At 45.7% G+C, this 24,876-nt stretch overlaps 1 protein-coding gene across 3 annotated transcripts in view; it reads left to right on the forward strand.

Annotated features, from left to right (window-relative positions):
* Positions 1–24,876, forward strand: part of jmjd1cb (jumonji domain containing 1Cb) — a gene marked incomplete at its 5' end in the record, with an annotated part of 219,480 nt that overhangs the window by 152,131 nt on the left and 42,473 nt on the right. For all 3 annotated transcript variants that reach the window (XM_083933314.1, XM_083933315.1, XM_083933316.1), the window contains 8 exons: positions 228–498; positions 1,458–2,012; positions 2,100–2,448; positions 4,249–5,203; positions 5,418–5,612; positions 9,386–9,558; positions 11,479–11,641; positions 11,814–14,322. In XM_083933314.1, the coding sequence (XP_083789440.1) occupies positions 228–498; positions 1,458–2,012; positions 2,100–2,448; positions 4,249–5,203; positions 5,418–5,612; positions 9,386–9,558; positions 11,479–11,641; positions 11,814–14,322 (5,170 nt within the window). The remainder of the gene's footprint in view (positions 1–227; positions 499–1,457; positions 2,013–2,099; positions 2,449–4,248; positions 5,204–5,417; positions 5,613–9,385; positions 9,559–11,478; positions 11,642–11,813; positions 14,323–24,876) is intronic.

Here is a 24,876-nt window from a genome sequence, read left to right on the forward strand (position 1 = left end):
GAACATTCTAATCTTCACATAGCAGAGCTGTTGGATTTGTCTGCAGTAGTTTCAGCTAGGTGGACTGAATAAACTGACAGTGGTGTGTAGTTTAAATGCAGTAAAACACTAGTGATTCACAAAGATAGGATATGTTCCTCCTTTGTTATATTGGAGTGCATACATTTATAGTAATGACTGTATGTTTCTTTACATGAGCTCACGTGTGACTGTTTTATATGTTACAGAGTCATTATACACGAGCCCAAGCCAACAGTCCCCGCCCCATCATGACCTCAACAGGCCCCAACCCAAAAGGTTCCCAGGGGACGCTGGCCTCTCAGCAGCAGAGCCAATCACAGCAAAGCCAGCAACCAGCCAGCCAATCACACCACTCGCCCGGCAGCACTGGGAGGGAGCCGAGAGAGCAGCGCAACTCTCGCTCTTCCAGGAGGAAAGGATCAGATAGCAGTGTTCCAGAGGAGGACAAAGACAGGAGAGAAGAGACCACAGGGAGAGGTGAGGACGGGCACTGCTCTAAACATTTTATATACAGTATATATATATATATATATATATGTATATGTATACACAGTCCATACAGAGTGTAGTGTTAAGGAGGGTGGTTCTGTTGCCTCAAAAAATACAGTGCTAAAAAGTACAATAACCAGAAAACCACCAACTTTCATTTTGCCATCAACATTTGTCATTCAGAGAGTGTCCGTCTGTGTGTGATTACAGTGCAGATCAAGGCTATCTTTTCTCGCTGTCTGTCTTCATGCTGCTGTAATGGTCAGCAAAGATAACAGCTGGTAGCTACTGTTTTTGGTCATTTAAAACACGTCAGTAAGGTAGTAAGGGGCGTCCGGTTGCTCACCTGGTAGAGCAGGGAGTCCCATATACTGAGGCTGAGTCTCGAGCCCACGTGTGTCTCAGACCTGCATCCCATTGCTGCATGTAGTTATGTCATTTCTCATCAACCTTCAGCCAAATGACAAATGAAGGCATGAAAAATAGTGAAAATAATTGTCTGCTTTTTTTGTGTAGAGTTGAGTGATTCCATATCACTGCTGTATTACATTACACATTGCTAGTTGTCGTTTTAACATAGGAAGAAATGGAAGTCTCCACAAAGCTAAGTGATATCAGAGAAGGCAGGTAATTGCAGGAAGACATCTGCATGTTCTCAGGCTGTCCTTGCAGCAGCCGTTGAATTGAGTTGCAGAAACTGTTTGGGGTTTGAATGTATTATGAGCTTTACTCACACTGCACCTCCCAGATATATAACAAACTGTAGTGCTTTTGGTTTTCTGATTCTCTCTTTCAAATACAAATATCAAATGATTGTCTGGAGGGAATTTGTATTATTCCTAGTCAGTAATACACAACAAGCTACACACAACAGGATTCAAGTGTAGAATGAGGAGAGATGGACAGCAGCTGGAAGAGTTTGAGGGACTTTTGTCTTTTAATTTCAGACTCCAAGTCAAAGGCCAAGCAGACGCTGAACAAACGCAGGAGGGGCGAGGAAGATGAAAAGAAGGCAGGTCTGAAGAAGCTGAAGACTGACATGACGTCTGACTTATCAGAGAGCAGCGACTCAGAAAACCCACACAAGAGGACTGCCCACTCCTCATGCTCCTCTTCCTCTTCATCGTCCTCCTCCTCCTCTTCCTCCTCCTCTTCCTCCTCCTCTGAGCCCAACTCTGAGAACGAGCTGAAGACTCACAGCAGTGATGTGAAACACAGTGGAGTTTCTAAAAAGGAGGAAGAGGAGAAGCCGCTAATGCAGAACGCCAAAATTGATGATTCTCAGTCTCTCATTGGTCGCCTGTCCCCATGGGCGGAGCTTCAGGCAGCAGAGGACAGCAAAAATGGTGTGGTTAAGGAAACGGGCAAACTTACAACTAAGGAGGAAGAGGAAGCATTGGTTGCCGTAACACAGATCACCCAGTCTCCACGGCAACAGACACCTCTGATGTCTGACGGCATCCAGGGCGGCAGCATGGAGAGCACCAAAAACACTATGAAAGGTACAGTCAGCTGACCAACAGCAACTGTCATAGATATGATAATTGTCAGTAAGCTTAGCATTCTTATAGTATGATGTTTTCTTTTAGCATCATCTCGATCCCAGACGCCATCGCTGTCCCACCAGGGTAGTGCCAGTGTGATTGACATCACAGATGAAGCCCAGGCCACAGTGCACCAGGAGAGCTCAGAGGCAGTCTCAGCACTGCTCGCCTCACAGAAGGCCGAGTCCACGGCCCTCTCACCTTACCTCCCCCTCAACCCCTCTCCCGTCTCCTCGCCTCCCGTCCCTCCATCTCCCTCGCCATCAGAAGGAGGCCGCAGGACAGATATTGAGCCTCCCATACAGCAGCAGCAGCAGGGCATTATGGGAGGTGGCATGACAGCAGCCAGGAGCTTAGGCAACAAGATAGAGTTTGCTCCCTCTGAGGTCATCAGGTGAGAACAGAAGGCTTCAAATTGTGTTACGGTTCTGAATGTTATATCTCAAAGTGTCACTTTTTGAATGTCCTGATACAATAAGGAATTTAATATAATTTTATCTATACCAATAGCAGTATGGATTCTGCTTATCAGTCCTATTATTTCTCAGACATGCCGGCATTGATAAAAGGAACTGATAAGCTCAGAGTCTTATGATTCTGGTTCTGATTCCAATTTGTTTCTGTTTCTCAGCTGGAAGTGTTTTTTGATTCTACCTCAGGTTTCTCTCACCTCTGAGCCAGATTTTGGAAACCAGATTTCCCCTTACTAGAGAAAGCTGACTTGCCCGGTTACCTAAGTGCATGTAAACACACTGAGTGACCTAGTTCCTGTGTATGTTAGAAAATTAGCTGAATTTCATTTGTATTGCCCTAACCCTGGGCTGCCACTGCTGCCAATATACTGTAGCAGAGGGAACACTTAGCTTTGGTCTATATAGAGGCAAAAAAATTAGTAGCAACCAGTGAACCATTTTTATTGTAAATTAAGATCAGAATTGTTTCCCCTTTTTCACAGACGCACCGCTTTTGTTAAAAAAAATACATAGAAAGTGGCAAATGCACATCATGATTTCTCAACTTTAAACAAGCACACATTCTACATGTGTGTGGGTTTTTTGCTTCTGCATGAAGCATGCTTGTAATTATTCACCACAAGAATGAAAATAACAAGCATGTATGTGGTCACAACTAATAAGTGACCACTTTGTTTAATACACACAGTTCATATGTGAGAACATATGATATAGTCATGATAGTGATTTAAATCAATTAGATTAAAAAACTTTTACTATTTGACGATCCTCCTAGATGATGAATAAAGCAGTAACTCGAGAGCCTCAATTGCCCTTACAAGAATATGTGGTTTAATAACGCAAAAATCTGAAGCTTCTGGCACATGTGTACATGATCATGGACACCAGCAAACTTGAAGTGTCCCCAAAAGTGCATGACATATTATAGTGCAACCCGTTCAAGGACCATGGTCCTGTTATCTGTTATGGCGCCATCATAAAACAAACCCTCATACACAAATTTAAGAACATACTTGGCTGATACAGAGTGGATCGTCCTCCATTCGAGAGATTGGCGGTTCGATCCCCACCTCCCCCGGTCCACATGTCGAAGTGTCCTTGGGCAAGACATTGAACCCCAAATTGCTCCCCGTGCTGCGCATGGGTGTGTAAATGTGGTGTGAATGATTAGATTAGATTGTATGTACCGTAGATGTCCACTGCCATCAGTGTGAATGTGTCAATGTGACAAAACACTGTGAAAGCGCCTTGAGTAGTCAGAAGATTAGAAAGGCGCTATATAAGTACAAGTCCATTTACCAAACCCCCATTTTTAAGATATTACAGCATATTATATTTTTCTCCAACAGTTGTCATCTAATAAATATATTGACAACTTTTTTAAATTATTGATCAGCTTGAGTCATTTTTTAAGAATGAAAAAAGTTAAAATTCTCTGATTCCAGCTTGTTAAATGTGAATATTTTCTGGTCACTTTCCCCCTCTATTACAACTGATTATCTTTGAGTTCTGGACTGCTTGAGCTTTAGGAAACACTGATCCACATTTCTCAACATTTTATCTCATTTTATAGACCGAAAAACTAATCCATTAAAAATGAAAATAACTGTTAGCTGCAGCCCTAATATTTCCCAGTTTAAGATATACTGCAGATATTATAATATAGATCATTTTGTATGTACATATGTAAAATACATTTTATTCTGTTCGTTTCTTTTCAGGCCTGTCACATTGATGGTTGAAAACGTGCCGCTGATGAAGGATAAAATTGTCCATCCGCATCATCTTCATCATCAGCAGCAGCAGCAGCAGCATCAGCAACACTATACATCCATCCACCCTGGCATTAAGAGCCCGTCTCTGTCTGAGGAGAAGAGAAAACATCCACAGCAACAAGCTCTCCCCTACAAGATGAACACAGTTCTCCCCTTTGACTTAGCCAAATCTAAAATGAGCCCCAACCCAGCTCAGCTTGACTCCCTGAAACAGAAACCCCAGCTCCCCAACAACTCTCAGAGCCATCCTTACCCCAACACAAACCCAGTTGACCTTCTCAAGGCTAAGCCCCATCCAGGGTTGCTGGACATCTCTAAACCTAAACCCAACACCTCCCCGGAGGTCTCTAGACATAAAATACAGAGGTACTATGATACCTCCCCACCTCCGATAGGCCGTTTGTCAGCTAAAGTAGAAACAGCAGAACCCCCGCGACCTGGTTTCAAGCCAGTGCCGGTGCGGTTGGAGTCGGGTGGAGTCAGTACAAGCAGCAGCAGCAGCACCAAGAGCCCTCTGATCATCGATAAGAACGAGACTTTCACCGTTTACAGGGACCCAGCACTGGTCCGCTCAGACGCAGAGAACTCTGTTTCTGCCACAGTCTCCTCTAACCATGTGGCAGCCTATCTCCATCCCCACCTGCACACCCTTCACTCCCCCTCCCCCCACTCCCCCTGCCTCACCTCAACATCCCATGCCCACACCGCCTCCCACCTCCTTGCCCCTCCTCACACCTCTGCCCTACCTCACCCGCATCTTTTATCCCCCGGGGTGCTCCCGGCCATGCCTCCTCCCGCAGCATCTCTTCTCGGGGGCCATCCTCGGCTGGACTCCCCCAATGGGTTGGGCCATCTTGCCCTGCCTCACACAGCAGCCACACACCAGCAACAGTTCATACAGGTCTGACTCCATACATATATGCACAATTTAAAGACTGTAGACAAGACTGTAAAGCCAGTTCTGTGGTTTGACTTGGTGGGAGGGCAGGTATGGACAGGGGGATAGGAATGTTGCCTTCTCTTTTAATTTATCCAGTTAGGATATGACAGTTTGAAACTGAACATCATTTCCTCTTAAAGATAATAAACTGAAAACTGGTGTTTCTTGCTTTCAGGGTCAGGGCCCTCCTCCACCCCCTCTACTAGCCCAGGCTCACAGCGGAGCAGCAGGGCTGGGCCTTTACCCTATCCTCTGGCAGTACCCCAATGGAACACCAACCTCCTACCCCCCGGGGCTCAACCTGCCTCCCACAAAGTGGGTCCACCCTGAAAATCCTGTCACTGCAAATTCCGAGGCCTCTCTCAGGAGGGTAGGTGTATGGATGATGACTTGTCTCTGTTTTTTTTTCTAGAGGAATGTGCGTGCACATGTGACTGTGTCTCTTTATTTGATAGTTAGCTGCGTGTTGTCTTGGCACAAAGGGAACAGTTGAGAATGGAGGGAAGGAGGTAGGAGGAGCAGTATATATATCATTGGCAGCTGCTGGTCTTCCAAAGGAGGGAAGCTCATTTTTCCGGCCTACATCATAAATGTGTTTGTTTATTTATATGTAAATTCTACCCTTCGTTCCTTTTCAAGAAAATGATCTGTGACCTTGTCGTAACAACTAGGCGTCTTTTCCAGAAACTTGACCAGTGTCCTCTCAATGGCCAGCAGAGCTAGGCTGCTTAAACGGCCTTGGCCCAGCTGGAGCTGCTGCGCTAGGCTACGGTGAAGTGTGACCGTGTGTGAGTGATCGTTACAGGGGTAGAAGCTCCGCAGCTGCCGCTGACAAAGTCGCTGGGGATTGGTAAAGTCTCCGGATGGTTAATGTGGCACAAGAGAGCAAAGTCCCCCACCAGACTCCGATTGTCCTTCTTTCTGTTAACACTGATACATCGCACGATGGCTGTGTACTTTACTGTATGTGACATCTCGGAGTTGTCGCAGAAGTTGTAGCAGAAGTCCGGTGAAGAGAAGAGGGGCCAACACTGTGTCCTGAGGGGGTCCAGTGCTGCTGACCACAGTGTCAGACGTGGTGTCCTTCAGGCTGACATACTGTGGCCTGTCAGTGAGGTAGTCTCTGACCAAGTCCACCAGATAGGTCCACTCCCATCCTGTTCAGTTTGTGCTGATGTATAGGGGGCTGGATGGTATTAAAGGCACTGGAGAAGTCCAAGAAGAGAATTCTCGCTGTGCCGCTTCCCTTATCCAGATGGGAGTGGACTCGGTGCAGCATGTAGAGGATAGCATCCTCCACACCAACATCTGGCTGGCACAGGAACTGCAGGTGATCCTTGGCGTGTTGTACCTGGGGTCAGAGGAGGCTGAGGAAGAGCTGCTCCAACGTCTTCATCAGGTGTGAAGTGACTGCCACCGGTCGGAAGTCATTCAGCTCGCTGGGCCTGTTCTTCTTGGGAACCGGAACGATGCAGGATGTCTTCCAGAGGGAAGGCACTCTCCCTAGCTGCAGGCTAAGGTTGAAGATCCGTTGTAGTGATCCCCCCAGTTCTGCAGCGCAGGTCTTCAGTAGTCTGAGGGTGCACTCACACTGTCCGTCCGTACCGTGCCCCGTGCTTCAGGGTACTTGTCCCCCCCTCCCTCTCCCCCCGCGGGCCAGGCCCGTTTGTACTCACATTGCCTGGGCCTGGCGCGAATGCTTCTTGCCTGTCCATACTTCATCACCCCGTAGCACATCACACGCATTGATTGACGTCATCGTGATGCGTCGCTTTGTTTACAAATCTTTCCATAGACCTCGTAGTTTTGTCCGACGGTTTTTGAATATTTTCATCCGACCAAATCTGCAGTAAACACTCCACCTCCGCATCACACCAACGTGAACCTTTCGCCGCCATTGTTTTAAATGTCCGCGCATGGTCAGTCTTTTTTTTTCTCGTGCTCGTACATGTGCAGACGTGCTTTACAAAAGCCCAACTTTCCCAAACAGTCCGTGGCCGGCAAGCTGGCCGCAGTGCGGTTGCACTCACACTGGTCAAACGGACTAGGCTTTACCCTGTTTGGGCACGGTACGGATGGACAGTGTGAGTGCGACCTCCGACACACTTTATCCGGGCCTGCTGCTTTTCTGGGCTGGAGCTTCCTCAGCTGTCCTCTGACCTGGTCTGTGGTGATGTGAGGCGCGGATTGTGTTGAGGTGGAGGAGAAGGGGGGTGTTGTTTTGATGTAGGGGGGAGGTGTGTAGAGGGAAGAAGGAGAGATGGCTGTAATGAGGTTGGGGGTGGGAGGGACAAGGGCTGGTTAAACCTGTTGAAGAACTCATTCAGCTCGTTCACCCTCTCCATTGTCCCCCCTGTCGCTTTGGTCTTTGTGTTGTGACCTGTGATGGACCTCACACCTTCCCAGACCTCCCTCATGTTGTTCTCACTCAGCTTCTCCTCAACCTTTCTCCTATAGCCTTACTTAGCTTCCCTCACACAGTGTTTCACCTCCTGCTGTGCTGCTTTCATGTCCCTGCTCCTTCTTTTTGTTGAAGACAGCCTTAACTTCCCGCGTTACCCATGACTTGTTATTAGGGTAACAGCGGATTTGACAGGGGAGACCACGTCTGTGCAGAAGTTCAGGTACTCTGTCAGACAATGTGTCATCCCCTCTATGTCCTTACCGTGCGGGTTGATCAGCACATCCCAGTTTGTGGTCTTGTAACAGTTTCTCAGGGCACTTTCCATCTCAGGGGACCACCTCCTGATGGTGTGAGTTGTCACCAGCTGTTTTTGGACCAGGGGGTTATACAGTGGCTGTAGGTGAACCAGGTTGTGATCAGACTTCCCCAGTGGGGGGAGGGGAGTTGCTCTGTATGCATCCCTAACATTAGGATACAGAAGATCAATTGTCCTTTTGTTTCTGGTGGGACAGTCTACAACCTGGTGAAAAACAGTCAAAGTAGAATTCAAAGTTGCAGAGATGATCATAAATGCCTCAGGGTGCTGTGTCTGCAGCCTTGCAGTGACTGAGTGGATCTTGTCACAGGCAGTGGCTGCGTCCGCTCTCGGAGGGATGTAAACACGGACGGTGATCACGTGACTGAACTCCCTTGGCAGATAATATGGCCGCAGCTCGAGGTCCCGGCAACATGAGGCTTTCTTTACAGATATATGTCCTGGGTTACACCAGCGGTTGTTCACATACATGATGTTAGCATCTGGTACGAGGGGGTTTAGCCATGTCTCTATAAAGATGAACAAGCTGCTCTCAGCTGGTTGTTCAGCATGGACAGCTCGTCGACCTTGTTCGGCAGCGAGTTCACATTCCCCATGATTACGGAGGGAATCGATGGCTTGTAGCGCCTCCGATTCTCTGCTCGCTCGGCCTCTAGCTTCGCCCCGGCCTTGTAGCCGCTGGGTCTCCTCCTAAGCTCCGCCGGGACGGTATGTCGTATCCCCGCTCGTACCTTTGTGCGTAGAGCCAGCACTTCCTCTCTTGAGTAATTGAGAAAACTGGCTCTTTTTTGCATTTTAAAGTTAGAAATTTCCGTAGGATGTATATAGAACACACAATCTCTTTACAAGAAGAGTAAAAAAGTAGAAAGAAAGAGGTCAAAATAGGGTAAAAGAGCTAAAAACCGGGGAGCTACTGGAGAGGCAGCCGTCTCCTACAGCGCCAGCACTAATAACTGGGACGGATCTGAAGTGTTATTGGTTATTTAAAAAACACGGTAGTACAGCAGTGGTATAGACACAGCTGATATTCTTTCAAACATTGGACAAAAAAAAACCCAATATTTCAGAATAAGTCAAGAATTTATAGCATTTCCAATTTCAGGTCATCAGAACATAAATATTGTTACAATTTCAATGTGAAACTTCTGACTTTCACTTTACTACCCCAACAAGAAGGAAGAGGCATAATAACAGCTGTGTCTGTAGCGCAAGTTACTTAAACTCCTTAAAAAAAAGAATCCACACCCTGAGTGTCCATGGTTTAAAACAAAGTTATTAATGAGCATGTAGAGTAGGTGTAATTTATAGTGATCATGTATTGTATTTTTCTGGGTATAACATGTACGACCACACTTTCTGTGGATTTTATGTTATTGTTTATTGATGTTATGTCTGTGTGTGTGTTTGTGTGTTTTGTTTGCAGAACACAGCCAGTCCATGGCTGCACCAGGCTCCCAGTAGTTCTGGTGATAATCTGAGTTTGCTGAGCCACGTTCCCGTACGGCCAGCTAGCGCCGACGCTCACCACCCCCCTGTCAAGATCAACACACACACAAGCCCTCCACTGTCAAAGGCCAACCTAAATGCTCATAAAGAGTGAGTAGAAAGTGCTGTGACATGTAAAGTTCAAGTGGGAAATCTGTAAGTTCCCAGGTGAGGTCAAAAGAAGTTTAAAAGGGGACTGTTTAACATGTGTACAGCTAAATCTATTTTCACACACATCATGAGTTGATGTTTTGCCCAGTTTCATTAGAAGTTAGTCAGTAGAGCTCTCCAATGTGGGAAAATCCTAGGGTCAGTAGGGCATTCCATTAAAGATGATTCAAAGAAGCACATGGCACAAGAAAATTGGGCACAGAATTGTTGGTTTGTACCTTTGTAATGCTGTGCATTCAGAGAGCCCAAAGAGCAGCTAAATTAGCCTTGAAACGCAGACAGGCAGTGCCATCTCTCTCAATACCCTGGTTATGTTCATTAAAAACTGCTAAACAGCCAGTAATACAACTCTTGTTTCCAAACGTTTGGGACACTGCAAAATGTAAATAAAAAGAGAATGTGCTGATTTGCAAAACATCGAAACCCCATATCTAATTAAAAATATCACAAAGACAACATATCAACTGTTGAAACTGAAAAAATTCATTGTCTTTTGAAAATTATATGCCCATTCCGGATTTGATGCCAGCAAGTCATTTACAAAAAGTTGTGACAGTGGCAACAAAATAGTAGAAAAGTTGTGAAATGCTGAAAGAAAACGATAAATGAGGTCAACTAGCAACAGGTTAGTAACGTGATTGGACATAAAAAGATGGGGAAGAGTTCATCACTCTGTGAAAGGCTGTGCTAGAAAATAGTGACACAATTAAAAAATGATGTTTCTCAATGTAAAATGTCAAAGAAGTGTGGATTTCATCGTCTACAGTACATAATATCTTAAACGGTTGAGAAAATCAGAAGAAAGCTCTGTATGAAAACCAATACTGGATGTTGGGGATGTTCATTAGAAACAGACAGATTCTGTAGTGGACATCACTGCCAAACACTTCCAAACCATTGTCTGGGAACACAGTTCATCGCTACATCCACAGATGATAATTGAAACTCTATCATGCAAAGGGGAAACTGGATCCACCTTCTCTGGGTCCAATCTCATTCAAGTGGACTGAGGCCAAGCGGAAAAAATAAATCATGAACAATCAAGAGGAGAGGGACCATCCGGTGCTTAACTGGCCTCCTGCAGTTGAGACTTGTCACCCGTTGAACATTTTTGGTGCATTATGAAACACAAAATACAATAAAGGAAACCCAGAACTGTTGAGCAGCTGAAATCCTTCATCAAGCAAGAATGGGAAAACATTACATTTTCAAAATGACAGCAGTGGCTCTCCTCAGTTCCCAAATGCTTACAGTGTTGTTAAAAGAAGAGGTGATCCAACAGAGTGGTAAACATGACCCTGTCCCGACTCTTTTCAAACATGTTATTGGCATCAAATTCTCAATGAGAATATAATTTTCATAAAACAATAACATTTTTCTGTTTCAATATTTAAATGTCGTCTTTGTTCTGTTTTCAATTACACATGGGGCTTCAATCATTTGCAAATCATTGCATTCTGTTTTTATTTTTATTTTACACAGCGTCAAAACTTTTTTGGGGTTGTACCATGATACCCTGTATATGGCTTATATGGTTTATTTATATAGCACATTTTATATCATAGGCATAGACTTAATGTGCTTCGAAAATTAAAAGCAAAAAAGAGGAAAGATCATATATGACAAAAACATACAATGAGAAGGTATTATTATTTATAGAAACATATAGCTTTGCATGAAAATGGGTATTACAATGAAAAGGGAATAAAAAACTACTGGAAATAAATTCATTAAGCAGTTTTTTTTAATCTGACTGTGATAGGAAGAATCTAACTAGATATATTTCTAAGATGATAAAAGGCAGTTTTGGAGATATGAGACATGTACTTGTTGTTAAATGTCTGAGTTGTCTGTGTGTAGGGATGTGGATAAGAAAGGCTTTGTGGACCCAATCAGGACGTTAACATTGGCCCAGCTGAAACAGGAGCAGACAGACAGGAGTCGAACCCCCACAGGGAAAGACATCCACCTACACCGCCTCTATCTAGACCCCCACAGCAAGGCTCGCCTGGCAAATACACAGGTACACTCTTCCACTTAGATATTATTATCATTAGCTTCATTGTTGTTGTTATTATATTGTTTATCATATGTTGTTATTAATATTGTGTATTAATGTATTTCTTCATAGATTAGTGGCAATAAAAACTACGCCCAAATTAAAATAAAATGTGTTTTTGCATTTTCTTTCACAGGATGCAGTTCAGGCAGCAGACAGAGCCAGTAAATACAAAGAGGAGAATCGGAAAATCCTGAAAGAGAGCATTGAGGTGGCTCCCTTCACCGCTAAGATCCAGCGTTCCAGTGACCCTGGGATGGACAGGGACAGAAAGAGGAGCAGAGATCCAGCCTTCCCTGTCCGCTTACCAGCTCTTGCCTCCCCAAATGCCAAGGCTGGCCACATCCACTCCCATGTCATCCAATCAGAAAAGAGCAACTACTTCACCACACTCTCCAACAGTGTAGTGAATGAGCCTCCAAGACTTTACCCCTCCAAGGAGCTCAGCTCTTACTATGAGAAAATGTCTGGTGGTTCTCCGGGGGTTGTGGCCAGTGTTGGGGCTGCTGTGCCGAGCCAGGGAGCTCTATCCCTGGGCAGCTACAGCACCAAAGCCTCACTCTCCAAGCCCCCTCCCCTCATTAAGCACCAGCCAGAGGGAGGAGAGGGATTAGCAGGAAAAATCACTGAGCAGCTTAGCCAGCAGGTGACACTAGTCCAACAGCAACATCAGCACCACACAGGTATAGAAAGGATGGAACGCCACAGCCCTGCCATTTCTCCTTCCTCCTCTACATCATCCTCTTCCTCCTCAGCACCAAACCACCACCACCACCACCCCCACCACCACGGCCATCACCACCAGCAGCAGCAGCAGCAGCAGCAGCAACACCAGCTCAGGGCAATGCCATCTCTCCACCGAGCGCCTGTCTTCCATCCACCCACACAGCATGCACTGGAACGCAAAGAGGCCGCAGAACGAGAGAGGGAGAAGGAAAGAGAGCGAGAGCGGGAGAGATCAAGTTATAGTGGACGCCTGTCTCCACCAACCCTCACACCCATACAGCCAGTTATCTTAGCAGCAGCTGGGAGTAAAACATCAGCGGAGCAGCAGAAGCCCCCCACACTGCTGCCGGAACTCAGGGACATCAAAGGTCATGGAAACGCTGCCGCCGTCACCTCTGTGGCCTCAGGCATCAGTGGGGAGGTTATGACTTCATCTGCAGACACGTGGAGAGGTGGATCAATGGTTCACGAAGGAGGAGAGAAAGGATTGTTGAGGCCCAAGCCCCAATCAGCAATGGCTTCAGTCATTGTGCGTCCATCTATTAAGTACGACAGTCCTGTTGGTGCTAACAAATCTGGTGCTATGATCCTTCAGGAGCTCCCCATGGGGAGGTTCTACCCATCCAAGCTTCAGGGGGAATGCCTTAGACTAGGGGAGAGTGTTAGAGAAGTTGTAGCTGGAAGGGTTATCCAACACAACTCGAACCTGGACGACATGTGTGTCCAGTATAAAAATACTTCTGTGCGTGGCATGCAGGGAACTGTGGGTGCCAGTATCACAAACTCTGTGTGCAAGACTGCTGTTTCAGCTGCATCAGCTTTTGGCATACAGCGTATCAGTGGGACAGACCTGGGCTACTCAATCTTAGCTCAGGGAGAGATTTCAGCCCATAAAACCGGCATTTGTGGCCGGGTGCTGAGCCATACAGGACCAGGAGAGTACCAGGAGGGGTTAGGCTCATGCACCACATTTCCAGGGGGGTCTCTGCCTCCTCCTAGTTCGGCGGGGACACCCCAGCCCAGTGCAAGCCTCACTCCAACCCCTAGCTCAATTTCTGGCTCCAGTCAGCCTTACTCCTCCGCTTTTGTCCACCTTAAGAAGCACAAAGCTGCCTTGGCTGCAGCCCAATCCAGAATCAACTTCTCCCCTGCTCCCACATCCATCATGCCTGGAAACTGCTTCCTACCCGTGGATTCAGGTGACAAAACTCCCATTCACAACTCACCCCCTCCACTCTCCTCGTGCCAGGCCTCGTCATCATCAGTCGACAGCAGTAGCAGCAGCTCGGCAAACGGGTGCACAACAACAGGCAAGTCCAGTCCCCTGCCTAACGGTCAGACCTCTGGATCAGCCTCAACAAGCAGCGGGCAGTCCAGTAACTACCACAAGCTGAAGAAAGCCTGGTTAACCCGGCACTCAGAGGAGGACAGGAACACAACTGCTACTACAAGCTCCACCAGTACTAATCCTGAGAAACTGCCCAGCACCACCACCAGCACAACTAACACCACAGCCATGTCAGAAATGATCAAACCCTGTACAGTCAATCTCAGCGCCTCTACCTCCAGTGAGGTGGAGATGAGCAAAGACAGTGGAAGCAAAGTGGAGAGAGAGAGGCAGCAGGAGGAGAAGGTAGGAGGAGGGGGTGGAGGGGAGGAGAGGAAAGCAGCTCTCTCATCAAGGAGAGGGAACAAACGGTCATACGAGTCTGGTTCAGAGAGCGGGGGAGATGACTCCGACGCCAGTGAGAGCAAAATGGAGGGCCGAGCCAAGCGTCAGCCTAAACCCACCTACAAAAAGAAACAGAATGACATGGCCAAGAAGAAAGGAGATAATGAAAAGGATGAAGATGACGTAAAGCCTAATGGCATCTTCAGATCAGCCCGAGAGAAGACTAAACTCAAACTAGCCAGCAGCAGTAAGTCTCACGCCTTTTTTGAATGGTTTCCCAGGCAGCCAGATTGAATACAGGCAGGCAATGTTCTATACTTAAGTTATTGTTGACAGATGTGTTTGAAAGACCCAACAACATTGTGTTAATCAGTCTTTTCCCTACTGTCTGTGGCTCTCAGCCCCAAGCCCATAGGTTACTACGAAATACATAAATCATTTAAAACACCTCACAAATAGGTACAATTAGACAAAGTAGAGCAAAAACTGTAGATTACAGTAAAAAATAATTAAAGTAACTCAACATAAAACAAAAAAAGGGGTTGAGGGGCTCTCGCCTCCCAAGTATGGGGACGTGTCCTCAGCATCATCAGGAATAACAGTGAGACTATTAATAAAAATAGTTTTGTGGAATGTTGTCAAAGATCCCTTCTGTGAAAACCTTAATTTCTCTAGCCGTAGACATTTCACGTATCCAACTGTTGTGAGTTGGCGGAGAAATGTGTTTCCATTTATGGTGAATGTTACGTCTGGCAAGCAGGGTGGTAAAGGCAACGGCGCGTGTAGTGATGGGCAGATTTTTAGTTGGAGGTAGCCCAAAATGAGCAGTCAGATGATTGGGTTCCAAATTTGTTTTAAGAGCCTTGTTGAGGGTTTGGAATATCTAGGACTAAATTTCAGCAAGCTTTGGGCATGTACAGAGCTGTGTTGGAAATCATTCCCTATCATAGATAGATAGATAGACTATCATAATATAGTGTGTACTAATATAGCATTTTGTAGTGGTGTTCAAATTCTCCGTGCTTAATTTCATTCACTATATAGTCCAGTATAAAATACCCACAAAGCACAGCTAATTTGAGCGTACATAGAATAGAATATAATAGAATAGAAATACTTTATTGATCGCAAGCTGGGAAATTGCAGTGTAACAGCAGCATTACACACAGACACATCAAAGCAGTAATATAAAAATACAATATAAAAGATACCTAAAAATAAGATGTAAAAATAAGCGGACTAATTGTAGTGCAAATGTAAACATATCATAATTTAAGGTGCAGTGGACAGATTGTGAGAAAAAACATAAGGTGCTTCTCATTGTATTGTTCTGAAAAGTTTAACTGTTATAGTTGTATTGATGGCATGTGGCAGGAAAGACTTCCTGTATCTGTCTCTTCGACAGCGGAGCTGGAGCAGTCTGTGTGAGAAGGTGCTCCACTGTCTGACAACTGTGTGATGGAGAGGGTGTTGATCATTGTCTATGATGGCTAACAGTTTGTTCAGCGTTCTCCTCTCCACCACGGACTCAAAAGACTCCAGCCTGACACCATGTACAGAGCCAGCTTTCTTGAGGATTTTATCAAGTCTGTTGGTGTCACTGGCTCGGACAGCACACAGCAGCACAGAAAATGGCGCTAGCAACAACCGACTGAAAGAAGATCTTCAACATCTTGCTGCACACTTTGAAGGATCTCAGCTTCCTCAGGAAATAGTTTGCTCATCTCCTTCTTGTACACAGCCTAGGTGTTAGATTTCCAGTCTAGTCTGTTGTCGATCACCACTCCCAAGTATTTGTAGTCATCCACCTCATCCACCACCTCCCCTCTGATCCGTAGTGGCTGTGAAGGCATCCTTTTCTTCCTGCCGAAGTCAATAACCATCTCTCTGGTCTTGTTGACGTTCAGCCTCAGGTGGGTTCTGTTCGGACCACTCTACAAAGTTTTCTACCAGTGTCCTGTACTCCCCCTCATCCCCTTTACACACCCGACAACAGCTGATTTGTCAGAAAACACACATGACTCAGTGTTGTACTGAAAGCCAGTGGTGTATAAGGTGAAGAGGAAGGGAGAAAGCACAGTTCCCTGTGGAGCTCCTTTATCATTGACCACCACTTCAGACAGGACATTGCCCAGACGGAAAAACTGTGACCTGCCTGTCAAGTAGTCAGTAATCCAGGAGATCATCGAGTCATCCTATCAAATGGAGAGGTGTTGTACAGGAGAACACTGGGGGGAGGGTCGAGCCGTTTCGGACAGTGTGAGAGCCTACTCACACTGTCCTTTTGGCCGCGGCCAAAACCGGTTTTTCAGCTAAAGCCTAGTACCTTTAAGCAGTATGAGTGGACCCGCTCCACGCTCAACTGCGGCCAGCGGACCGTCCACGGCCCGCTTGAAAGAGGTGGGCTTTAGCGGAGCCGTTTGCACATGTACGAGCACGAGCGTGCGCACGTGTACGAGCACGAGCCCTACGGCAGTAGCGTTATGTCCGCCTGTTCGGACAAGTAAATAGTAGGACGGACCATGCGCGGACATTTAACAACAACAACAATGGCGGTGAAAGGTTCACGTTGGTGTGGTGCGGAGGTGGAGTGTTTACTGCAGATTTGGTCGGATGAAAATATTCAAAAACAGTCGACAAGACGCACAAAAACTCCGAGGTCTATGGAAAGATTTGTAAACAAAGCCACACACGCGCGATCAATGCGTGTGACGTGTTACGGCGTGATGGCGTATGGACAGCAAGAAGCATTGGCCGGCCCTGGCAGTGTGAGTACAAACGGGGCTGGGGCGCGGGGGGGAGAGGGAGGGGGGACAAGTACCCTAAAGTCCGGGTCTCAGTCCGGGAGGACAGTGTGAGTACGCTCTGAGTGTGTGGGGGGTTAGGGGTGTCGAAGGTGCAGCAGGAGGTGAGCTAAACCTGTTGAAAAACTGGTTATACTGGTTAGCTGTATCCAGGCTCCCAGATGTCTGCCTGTCTTTCCCCTTCATCCCTGTGATGTGAATCATTCCTGCCCCCACATCCCTCACACTGTTCTGTTGGAGTTTGGCCCCCAGCTTCCTCCTGTAGTTGTCCGTGCACGTCCTCAACATCTCTCTGAGTTCATGCTGCACTCTCCTCTGCTCCTCTCTGTCTCCTGACCTGAAAGCCTTCTTCTTCTTGTTCAGGAGTGCCTTCAGGTCATTGGTAATCCAGGGCTTGTTATTGGAGAAGCAGTGAATGGTACGGGCTGGTATGGTGGTGTCCTCGCAGAATCTAATATAATCCGTAATGCAGTCTTTAATTTTAACAATGTCCTCCTCATGTGGCTCACAGAGTACATCCCAGTCTGTTGACTCAAAGCAGTCCTGCAGTGCTTCAGTGATCACCTGTGTCCACCTCCTCACTGTCCTGGTGTGCACAGGCTCCCTTCTCACAAGAGGGACATACTTTGGGGTCATCATGACCAGGATGTGGTCTGACCTGCCGATGGGGGGAAGGGCTGTGGCATCATATGCGTCCATGGCATCAGCTATAATAAATCCAATGTTTTATTGTCTCTAGTGGGGCAGTCAACATACTGATAGAAATTATTTAAGGTGTTGTTTAGTGAGGCAGGATTAAAATACCTGTAATAACCATAACAGATCTGGATGTTGGGTTTGCAGTTTTGCAGTGGCAGAGCTGATAACTTCACAGGCCACCGCTGCATCAGCTGACGGGGGGATGTAGACAACAAATACAATGGCGGACGTGAACTCCCTCTGCAAATAATACGGACGCATTCCCACGGCCAGCAGTTCAATATCCGGGGTACAGAGATGTCCTTCACACAGACATGTCCTGGATTGCACCACCTCTCACTCACAAAGTGCAAGCCCACCACCCTTCTTCTTCCGACTTTTTGAACAATCTCTGTCTCAACGTACCAAACAGTAACCGGGAACCTCGACGCTGCAGTGGAAGCTACACTCGCAGTACTCCCTCTGGGTCTTCAGTACGATGGAAGTTCGTCCATCTTATTCCCAAAAGACCTCACGTTTCCCATTATAATCGCTGGGACGGCTGGCTTATGTCTTCTTCTTTTCTCCCTCCGTTTGTTTCCAGCCCTGCGTCTCCTCCTTAGCTGCTGCGGGACCACAGGTCTTTCTCCGGGCAGCAGCACAGGCTTACACAGCGCAATCAGCGCAATGCCCCAACCACTACCGGCAAGGTTCTCTGTTACAAAAACTTAAAAAAACTAACAGAAGAACACGGAGAACAGTAACAAAGCCATTGTCTCAACGTTTATGTACAGAATGTGATTAATTCAACGAAACAAACGAAAAGACTGAACCAATAATAACAAAGTTGAAAAAAAAAACACGACGAAGCTGCTGTTACAAGCTGCTGCCTGAGGCAGCGCCAGAGAAGTAAGTGATGCACACTACAATGCACACTCCGGAGGAGAAGAAGAAGCAGAAGAGGTGCTAACGGTAGCCAGAGAGCTAACTGCAGTTAACAACAACCGTTACTCGTGAGCTGACTAGTTCTTTAAGAGCTTACTTCTTTTACTCGCTCGTGAAATAAATGAACCGTGGGTTATGACAGCTCACAAACAGTTAAAAAAAGTGTTAAAAAAAACACACTTTAACACCATCAAAATTTCAACAATTTATTCGGGATTTAACATTGAAATAAACAAGCAACATCAATACAACCTTTTACCGTCCTCCTGAGTGCAGGTTATTATTATGAAGGTTATTTACAGCTCTGTTTGTTTACATGATACTGGACCATGGACATAGTGCTGGACGCACCCGCTTCCGTCACACATATTTCCGGCGCATGTTCTGACGCAACGTTGTTAGAAAATTCTTGTGTAGTGTCCAAAATCTCGTTTGATCGTCCCTATATAGTGCACTATTTAATAAACACTATATTGGGAATAGTGAATGAGGGAATGATTTCGAACACAGCTCAGAACATGTGTGCATGGTTGGCTGGGGACTGCTTACCACAGTTACAAGCATCACTGTGACTAGGGTATATCTTTGTGATATGGGCTCTATGAAGCACCTTCCACTGTAATAGGCCGTGCCTGGCACAAATCGAAGATGAGTGGACCAGTTTTAAAATGTCCCTCCACTGGACGTCAGTAATGTCTACCCCAAAATACTTTTCCTATGCGTTTAGGCGATACAGTGGGGACTGGGCTCAGAAGAGCAATCTTATTATAAATGACAGATATGAGTTGTTTGTGTTCAATTCAATTTTATTTATAGTGCTAAATCATAACAAAAGTTATCTCAGGACACTTTACAGACTAGGTATAGACCAGACTTATTTATGATTTACATAGAACGAAAACCTTCCCTATGAGAGGCAGGAACGTCAGACAGACCCAGCTCTATGGAACACGGCCATCTGTTTTGACCGGTTGGGGAGGAAGAAAAGGAGGGAGAAATTGAGAAAAGAAGGACAGATGGACAGAGAGAGACAAAGACAGACACAAAGACAGAGATGGACACACTTCCAGTAACTATAATAATATCTATAGTAATGTGAAAATGACTTATATGTTATGGCAGTAAATACAGCAGAATAGTAGAAAGAAGCACAGCTAAGGTGATAGGCTATAATAGTAGCAGGAAGCATCATGCAGGACCACGGCAGCAGGCACCACCACAATCAGCAGAGACCTGTGAGACGATGAAGCACAAACAACTCCGGGGAAGAAGTGAATCAGTAACATGCATTGCTGAGACATGAATGATACAGAAAGAGAGGAAAGAAGCTCAGAGTATCTGGAATAGTATTATCCCCCGACAGACTAGGCTGATAGCAGCATAATTAAGCAGAACAAAATTGGAACAAAATCAGCTTAAAAATAACAACATTGCTAAGGGCTTGTGAGCCCTAGCTGTAAGGAAAGGAAAGTTTTAAGTTTACTCTTAAATATGGGGACATTGTCTGCCTTTCGAACACTTTGGAGTTGGTTCCACAGGAGAGGAGCTTGGTAGCTGAATGCTCTGCCTCACATTCTACTTTTGGAGACTCTAGATACGACAAGTAGCCCTGCATTCTCAGAGCGCAGCGATCTAGTCGGGTAATACGGTACTATGAGCTCTTTAAGATACGACGGAGCCTGACCAATAAGAGCTTTGTAGGTAAGGAGAAGGATTTTAAATTCTATTCTAGATTTTACAGGCAGCCAGTGCAAAGAGGCAAATACAGGAGAAATACATTCTCTTCGATTTGTTTTAGTTAGTACTCGAGCAGCAGCATTTTGGACCAACTGGAGAACCTTAACAGACTTATTGGAGCAGCCTTATAATAAGGAGTATAGTGCAATAGTCCAGCCTAGAAGTAACAAATGCAGGGACTAGTTTTTCTGCATCTTTCTGAGACACAATGTTACTAATTTTCGCAATACTACGCAGGTGAAAGATGCATTCCTTGTCGTTAGCTTTATGTTAGAATCGAAGGACATATCCTGATCAAAAATAACACCCAGATTCCTTACAGTGGTGGTGCTGGAGGACAACACAACATCATCCAGAGTAACAATATCTTTAGCTATTGAGTTTCGGAGGCATTTGGGGTCAAGTACAATAACTTCAGTTTTATCTGAGTTTGACATCAGAAAATTGCAGGTTATCCAGCTTTTTATTACCTTAATGCACATTTGAAGTTTAGCTAACTGATCTGTTTCTTCTGGTTTGATCAATAAATACAATTGTGTATCATCAGCATAACATTGAAAATTTATGGAGTGCTTCCTTATAATATTTCCTACGGGAAGCATATATAAGGTGAATAGAATCAGTCCAAGGACAGAACCCTGTGGGACTCTGTAACTAACTTTAGTGTGCATGGAGGATTTGTCATTAACATGTACAAACTGAAATCTATCTGATAAATATGACTTAAACCAGCTTAATGCAGTCCCTTAATGCCAGTTAGATGCTACAGTCTCTGTACAAGGATGCGATGGTCAATAGTGTCGAAGGCAGCACTAAGATATAGTAAAATAAGTACAGAGACAAGTCCTTTGTCTGAAGCTATTAGAAGGTCGTTAGTAATTTTGACCAGTGCTGTCTCAGTGCTATGATTCATTCTTAATTGTGACTGGACGTCGTCAAATAACTTATTATTATGTAAAAAGTCACACAGCTGTTTGGCAAATAATTTCGCAAGGATCTTAGAGAGAAAAGGAACGTTAGATATAGGTCTTTAGTTGGCTAGTACCTCTGGATCAAGACTGGGCTTTTTAAGAGGTTTGATTACAACTACTTTAAAAGACTGTGGTACATAACCTGCTGATAAAGACATGTTAATCATATCTAATACAGGAGTGCTAACTAAAGGTAACACTTCTTTAAGTAACCTAGTTGGAATAGAGTCTAGGAGTAGAGGGCTTTGATCCTAAAATAGAGGTTATTTTGTTACGGTCAACTGTAGAAAAGCAGTCCAAGAATATATCAGGTCGCACAGTTGTTTTTAAGGTTCCTGGGTTTGAAGAAAAATTATTGCCAAGCGAGTTGAATTTGTCTCTAATAGTTATAATTTTGTCATTAAAGAAGGTCATGAAGCCGTTACTACAGAGGGTTATAGGACTACATGGCTCAATAGAGCTGTGGCTCTCTGTCAGCCTGGCTACAGTGCTGAAAAGAAATCTAGGATTGTTCTTATTCTCCTCTATTGAAGATGAGTAATAGGCTGCTTTGCCATTACGGAGGGCCTTCCTATATTTTTTTAGACTTTCATGCCAAGCTAAGCGAGATACCTCCAATTTAGTAGAGCACCATTTACTTTTCAATTTTTTTTATACTTGCTTTAATTCATGAGTTTGTGAGTTATACCACGGAGCTAACTTCCTCTGTTTCATTATCTTCTTTTTTAAAGGAGCAACAGCGTCGAGTGTTCGTAGTAAGCCTGCAACACTGTCAACCAGGTGATCAATTTCAGAGAAACTAACGTTAATGCAGGAATCTTGAATATTAGGATAAGGCATTAAAGTAAATGCAGATGTACTTCCTTAAATGTAGTTATAGCACTATCAAATTAATGGTCTGATAAAATAGGATTCTGTGGAAAGACTATTAAGTCATTGATTTCCACACCATAAGCCAAAACAAGGTCGAGAGTGTGATTTAAAACAGTGAGTAGGTTTATGTACAACCATTCGAATCTAATAGAGAGATAAACGCAATACTAAGGCTTTTATTATCCACGTCCACATAAATATTAAAATCTCCTATAATGATTACTTTATCAGATTTAAGGACTAAAATTGACAGAAACTCTGAGAATTCAGATAGAAATTCAGAATACGGACAAGGAGCACGGTACAGTATAACAAGTATAATTGGTTGCACAGTTTTCCAGGTTGAATGTGAAAGACAAAAAACAAGACTTTTAAATGAATTAAATTTAGAGTCATAAATAGCTGCAACGCCTCCTCTTCGACCATTCCCTTTAGGAATATGAGTATTAATATGATTGGGAGGAGTGGATTCATTTATCTTATCTCATCTTCAACCGCTTATCCGGGGTTGGGTCGCAGGGGCAGCAGCTTTAGCAGCTGCTAAAGCTGTTAACCCTAAAATCTGGAGTCCCAAACTTCCCTTTCCCAGGCCACATTAACCAGCTCTAACTGGGGGATCTTGAGGCGTTCCCAGGCCAGTATGGAGATATAATCTCTCCACCTAGTCCTGGGTCTTCCCCAAGGCCTCCTCCCAGCTGGACGTGCCTGGAACACCTCCCTAGGGAGGCGCCCAGGGGGCATCCTTACTAGATGCCTGAACCACCTCAACTGGCTCCTTTCAACGCAAAGGAGCAGCGGCTCTTCTCCGAGTTCCTCACTGATGGCTGAACTTCTCACCCTATCTCTAAGGGAGACCCCAGCCACCCTCCTGAGAAAACCCATTTCGGCCGCTTGTACCTGCGACCTTGTTCTTTCGGTCATGACCCAGCTTTCATGACCATAGGTGAGGGTAGGAACGAAGATTGACCAGTAGATTGAGAGCTTTGCCTTCCGGCTCAGCTCTCTTTTCGTCGGTGCGGTAGAACTCCTGCAACACCGCCCCCACTGCTCCGATTCTCCGGCTAAGCTCACGCTCCATCGTCCCCTCACTCGTGAACATGATTCCGAGGTACTTGAACTCCTTCACTTGGGGTAAGGACTCTTTCCCCACCTGGAGTAAGCAATCCACCGGTGCAACCCCTCCCCACCACGACTACGCCTCGATATCCTGTCCGTGAAAATCACGAACAGGATTGGTGACAAAGCATACCCCTGGCGGAGGCCAACCCCCACAGGGAACGAATCCGACTTACTGCCGAGGATCCGGACACAGCTCTCGCTTTGGGTGTACCGAGATTGGATGGCCCACAGAAGTGACCCCCTCACCCCATTCTCCCGCAGCACCTCCCACAGTATCTCCCGAGGGACCCGGTCATATGCCTTCTCCAGATCCACAAAACACATGTAGAGTGGATGGGCATACTCCCAGGCCCCTTCCAGGATCCTTGCGAGAGTAAAGAGCTGGTCCGAATCTCATCAATCCCTGGGGCTTTGCCGCTGTGGATTTGTTTGAGTACCTCAGTGACTTCCGCCAGAGATATTGACAATGATTCCTCATCAGCCTCCAGCTCTGCCTCTACAAAAGAGGGCGTGTTAGTCGGATTAAGGAGATCCTCAAAGTGCTCCTTCCACCGCCCGATTACCTCATCGGCTGAAGTCCCCAGCGTCCCGTCCTTACTGTAAACAGCTTGTGTCCGGTGTCCACCACGGTGTTCGAGGGTTACCACCACTTAAGACCTTGAGGCCACAACTCACCGCTGCAGCTTCAGCAATGGAAGCTTTGAACATTGCCCACTCCGGTTCAATGCACAGGGATGCCAGAAAAGTGAGTGGAAGATCCTCGGACAGGGGCCTCCTCCAGACGTTCCCAGTGCACCCGCACTACTCGTTTGGGCTTACCTGGTCTGTCCAGAATCTTACCCCTTCCTCTGACCCAACTCATCACCAGATGGATGTCAGTTGACAGTTCTGCCCCTCTCTTCACTCGAGATTCCAAAACATATGGCCTCAGATCAGATGATACGATCACAAAATCGATCATCGACCTTTTGTCTAGGGTGCTCTGGTACCAGGTACACTTATGACCAGTGGTGGACCCTCAAGGCCAGCAAGGCCTTCTCTGCTGGCCTAAACATAATCAGGAATTTATTTTTTGATATATATATTCTTTCCACAAATTTGTATTAAATTGTTCCCCATAGTCTATATTTTTCATTTCATAGCTTTCCTAAGTTGGTTGCACTGCTTCCAGCCCCAGGTCGAGGTCTGGGGGGGGCTGGCGTTTATGTTAGAGTTTTTATCCAATCATTATTCAGCTATCATGTGTTGCCAGGGTCCCAAATCTGCCCTTACGCCTGCAGAAGCAAGAGTGCAGGCACATGGTAGCTTAAAGTCAATGATAACGGACCTGTGGCATTAACCAATCAGCGTCACGTTGGGTTCACTGGCCCCTGCTATCAGGCCTACAGCGTCATCGCGTGCACGTCTTTTGATTGGATACGCGCTAGAGAGAGGCAGAGCTATGCAAAGCAGACCTGAGCGGACAGTGTGATAAACGGGAAATAAGGACATTTCTAATTTGTGTAGCGCGACAAGTTGTTTTATTTTTTTCAACCCACCTTGGCTGAAGGAGGCGAAGGTAACAGTTGATCGCAGATTTAATTACAACGCCATTCTCTAGAAAAACTTTTCAAGATAAGCTAGACACTGTAAAGAGAGGCCGTCCGACCCCGTGACTCAGCATTATTCAAACAC

The sequence above is a fragment of the Echiichthys vipera genome (genome assembly GCF_963691815.1).
Source record: "Echiichthys vipera genome assembly, chromosome: 18".
Taxonomy (NCBI): Eukaryota; Metazoa; Chordata; class Actinopteri; order Perciformes; family Trachinidae; genus Echiichthys; species Echiichthys vipera.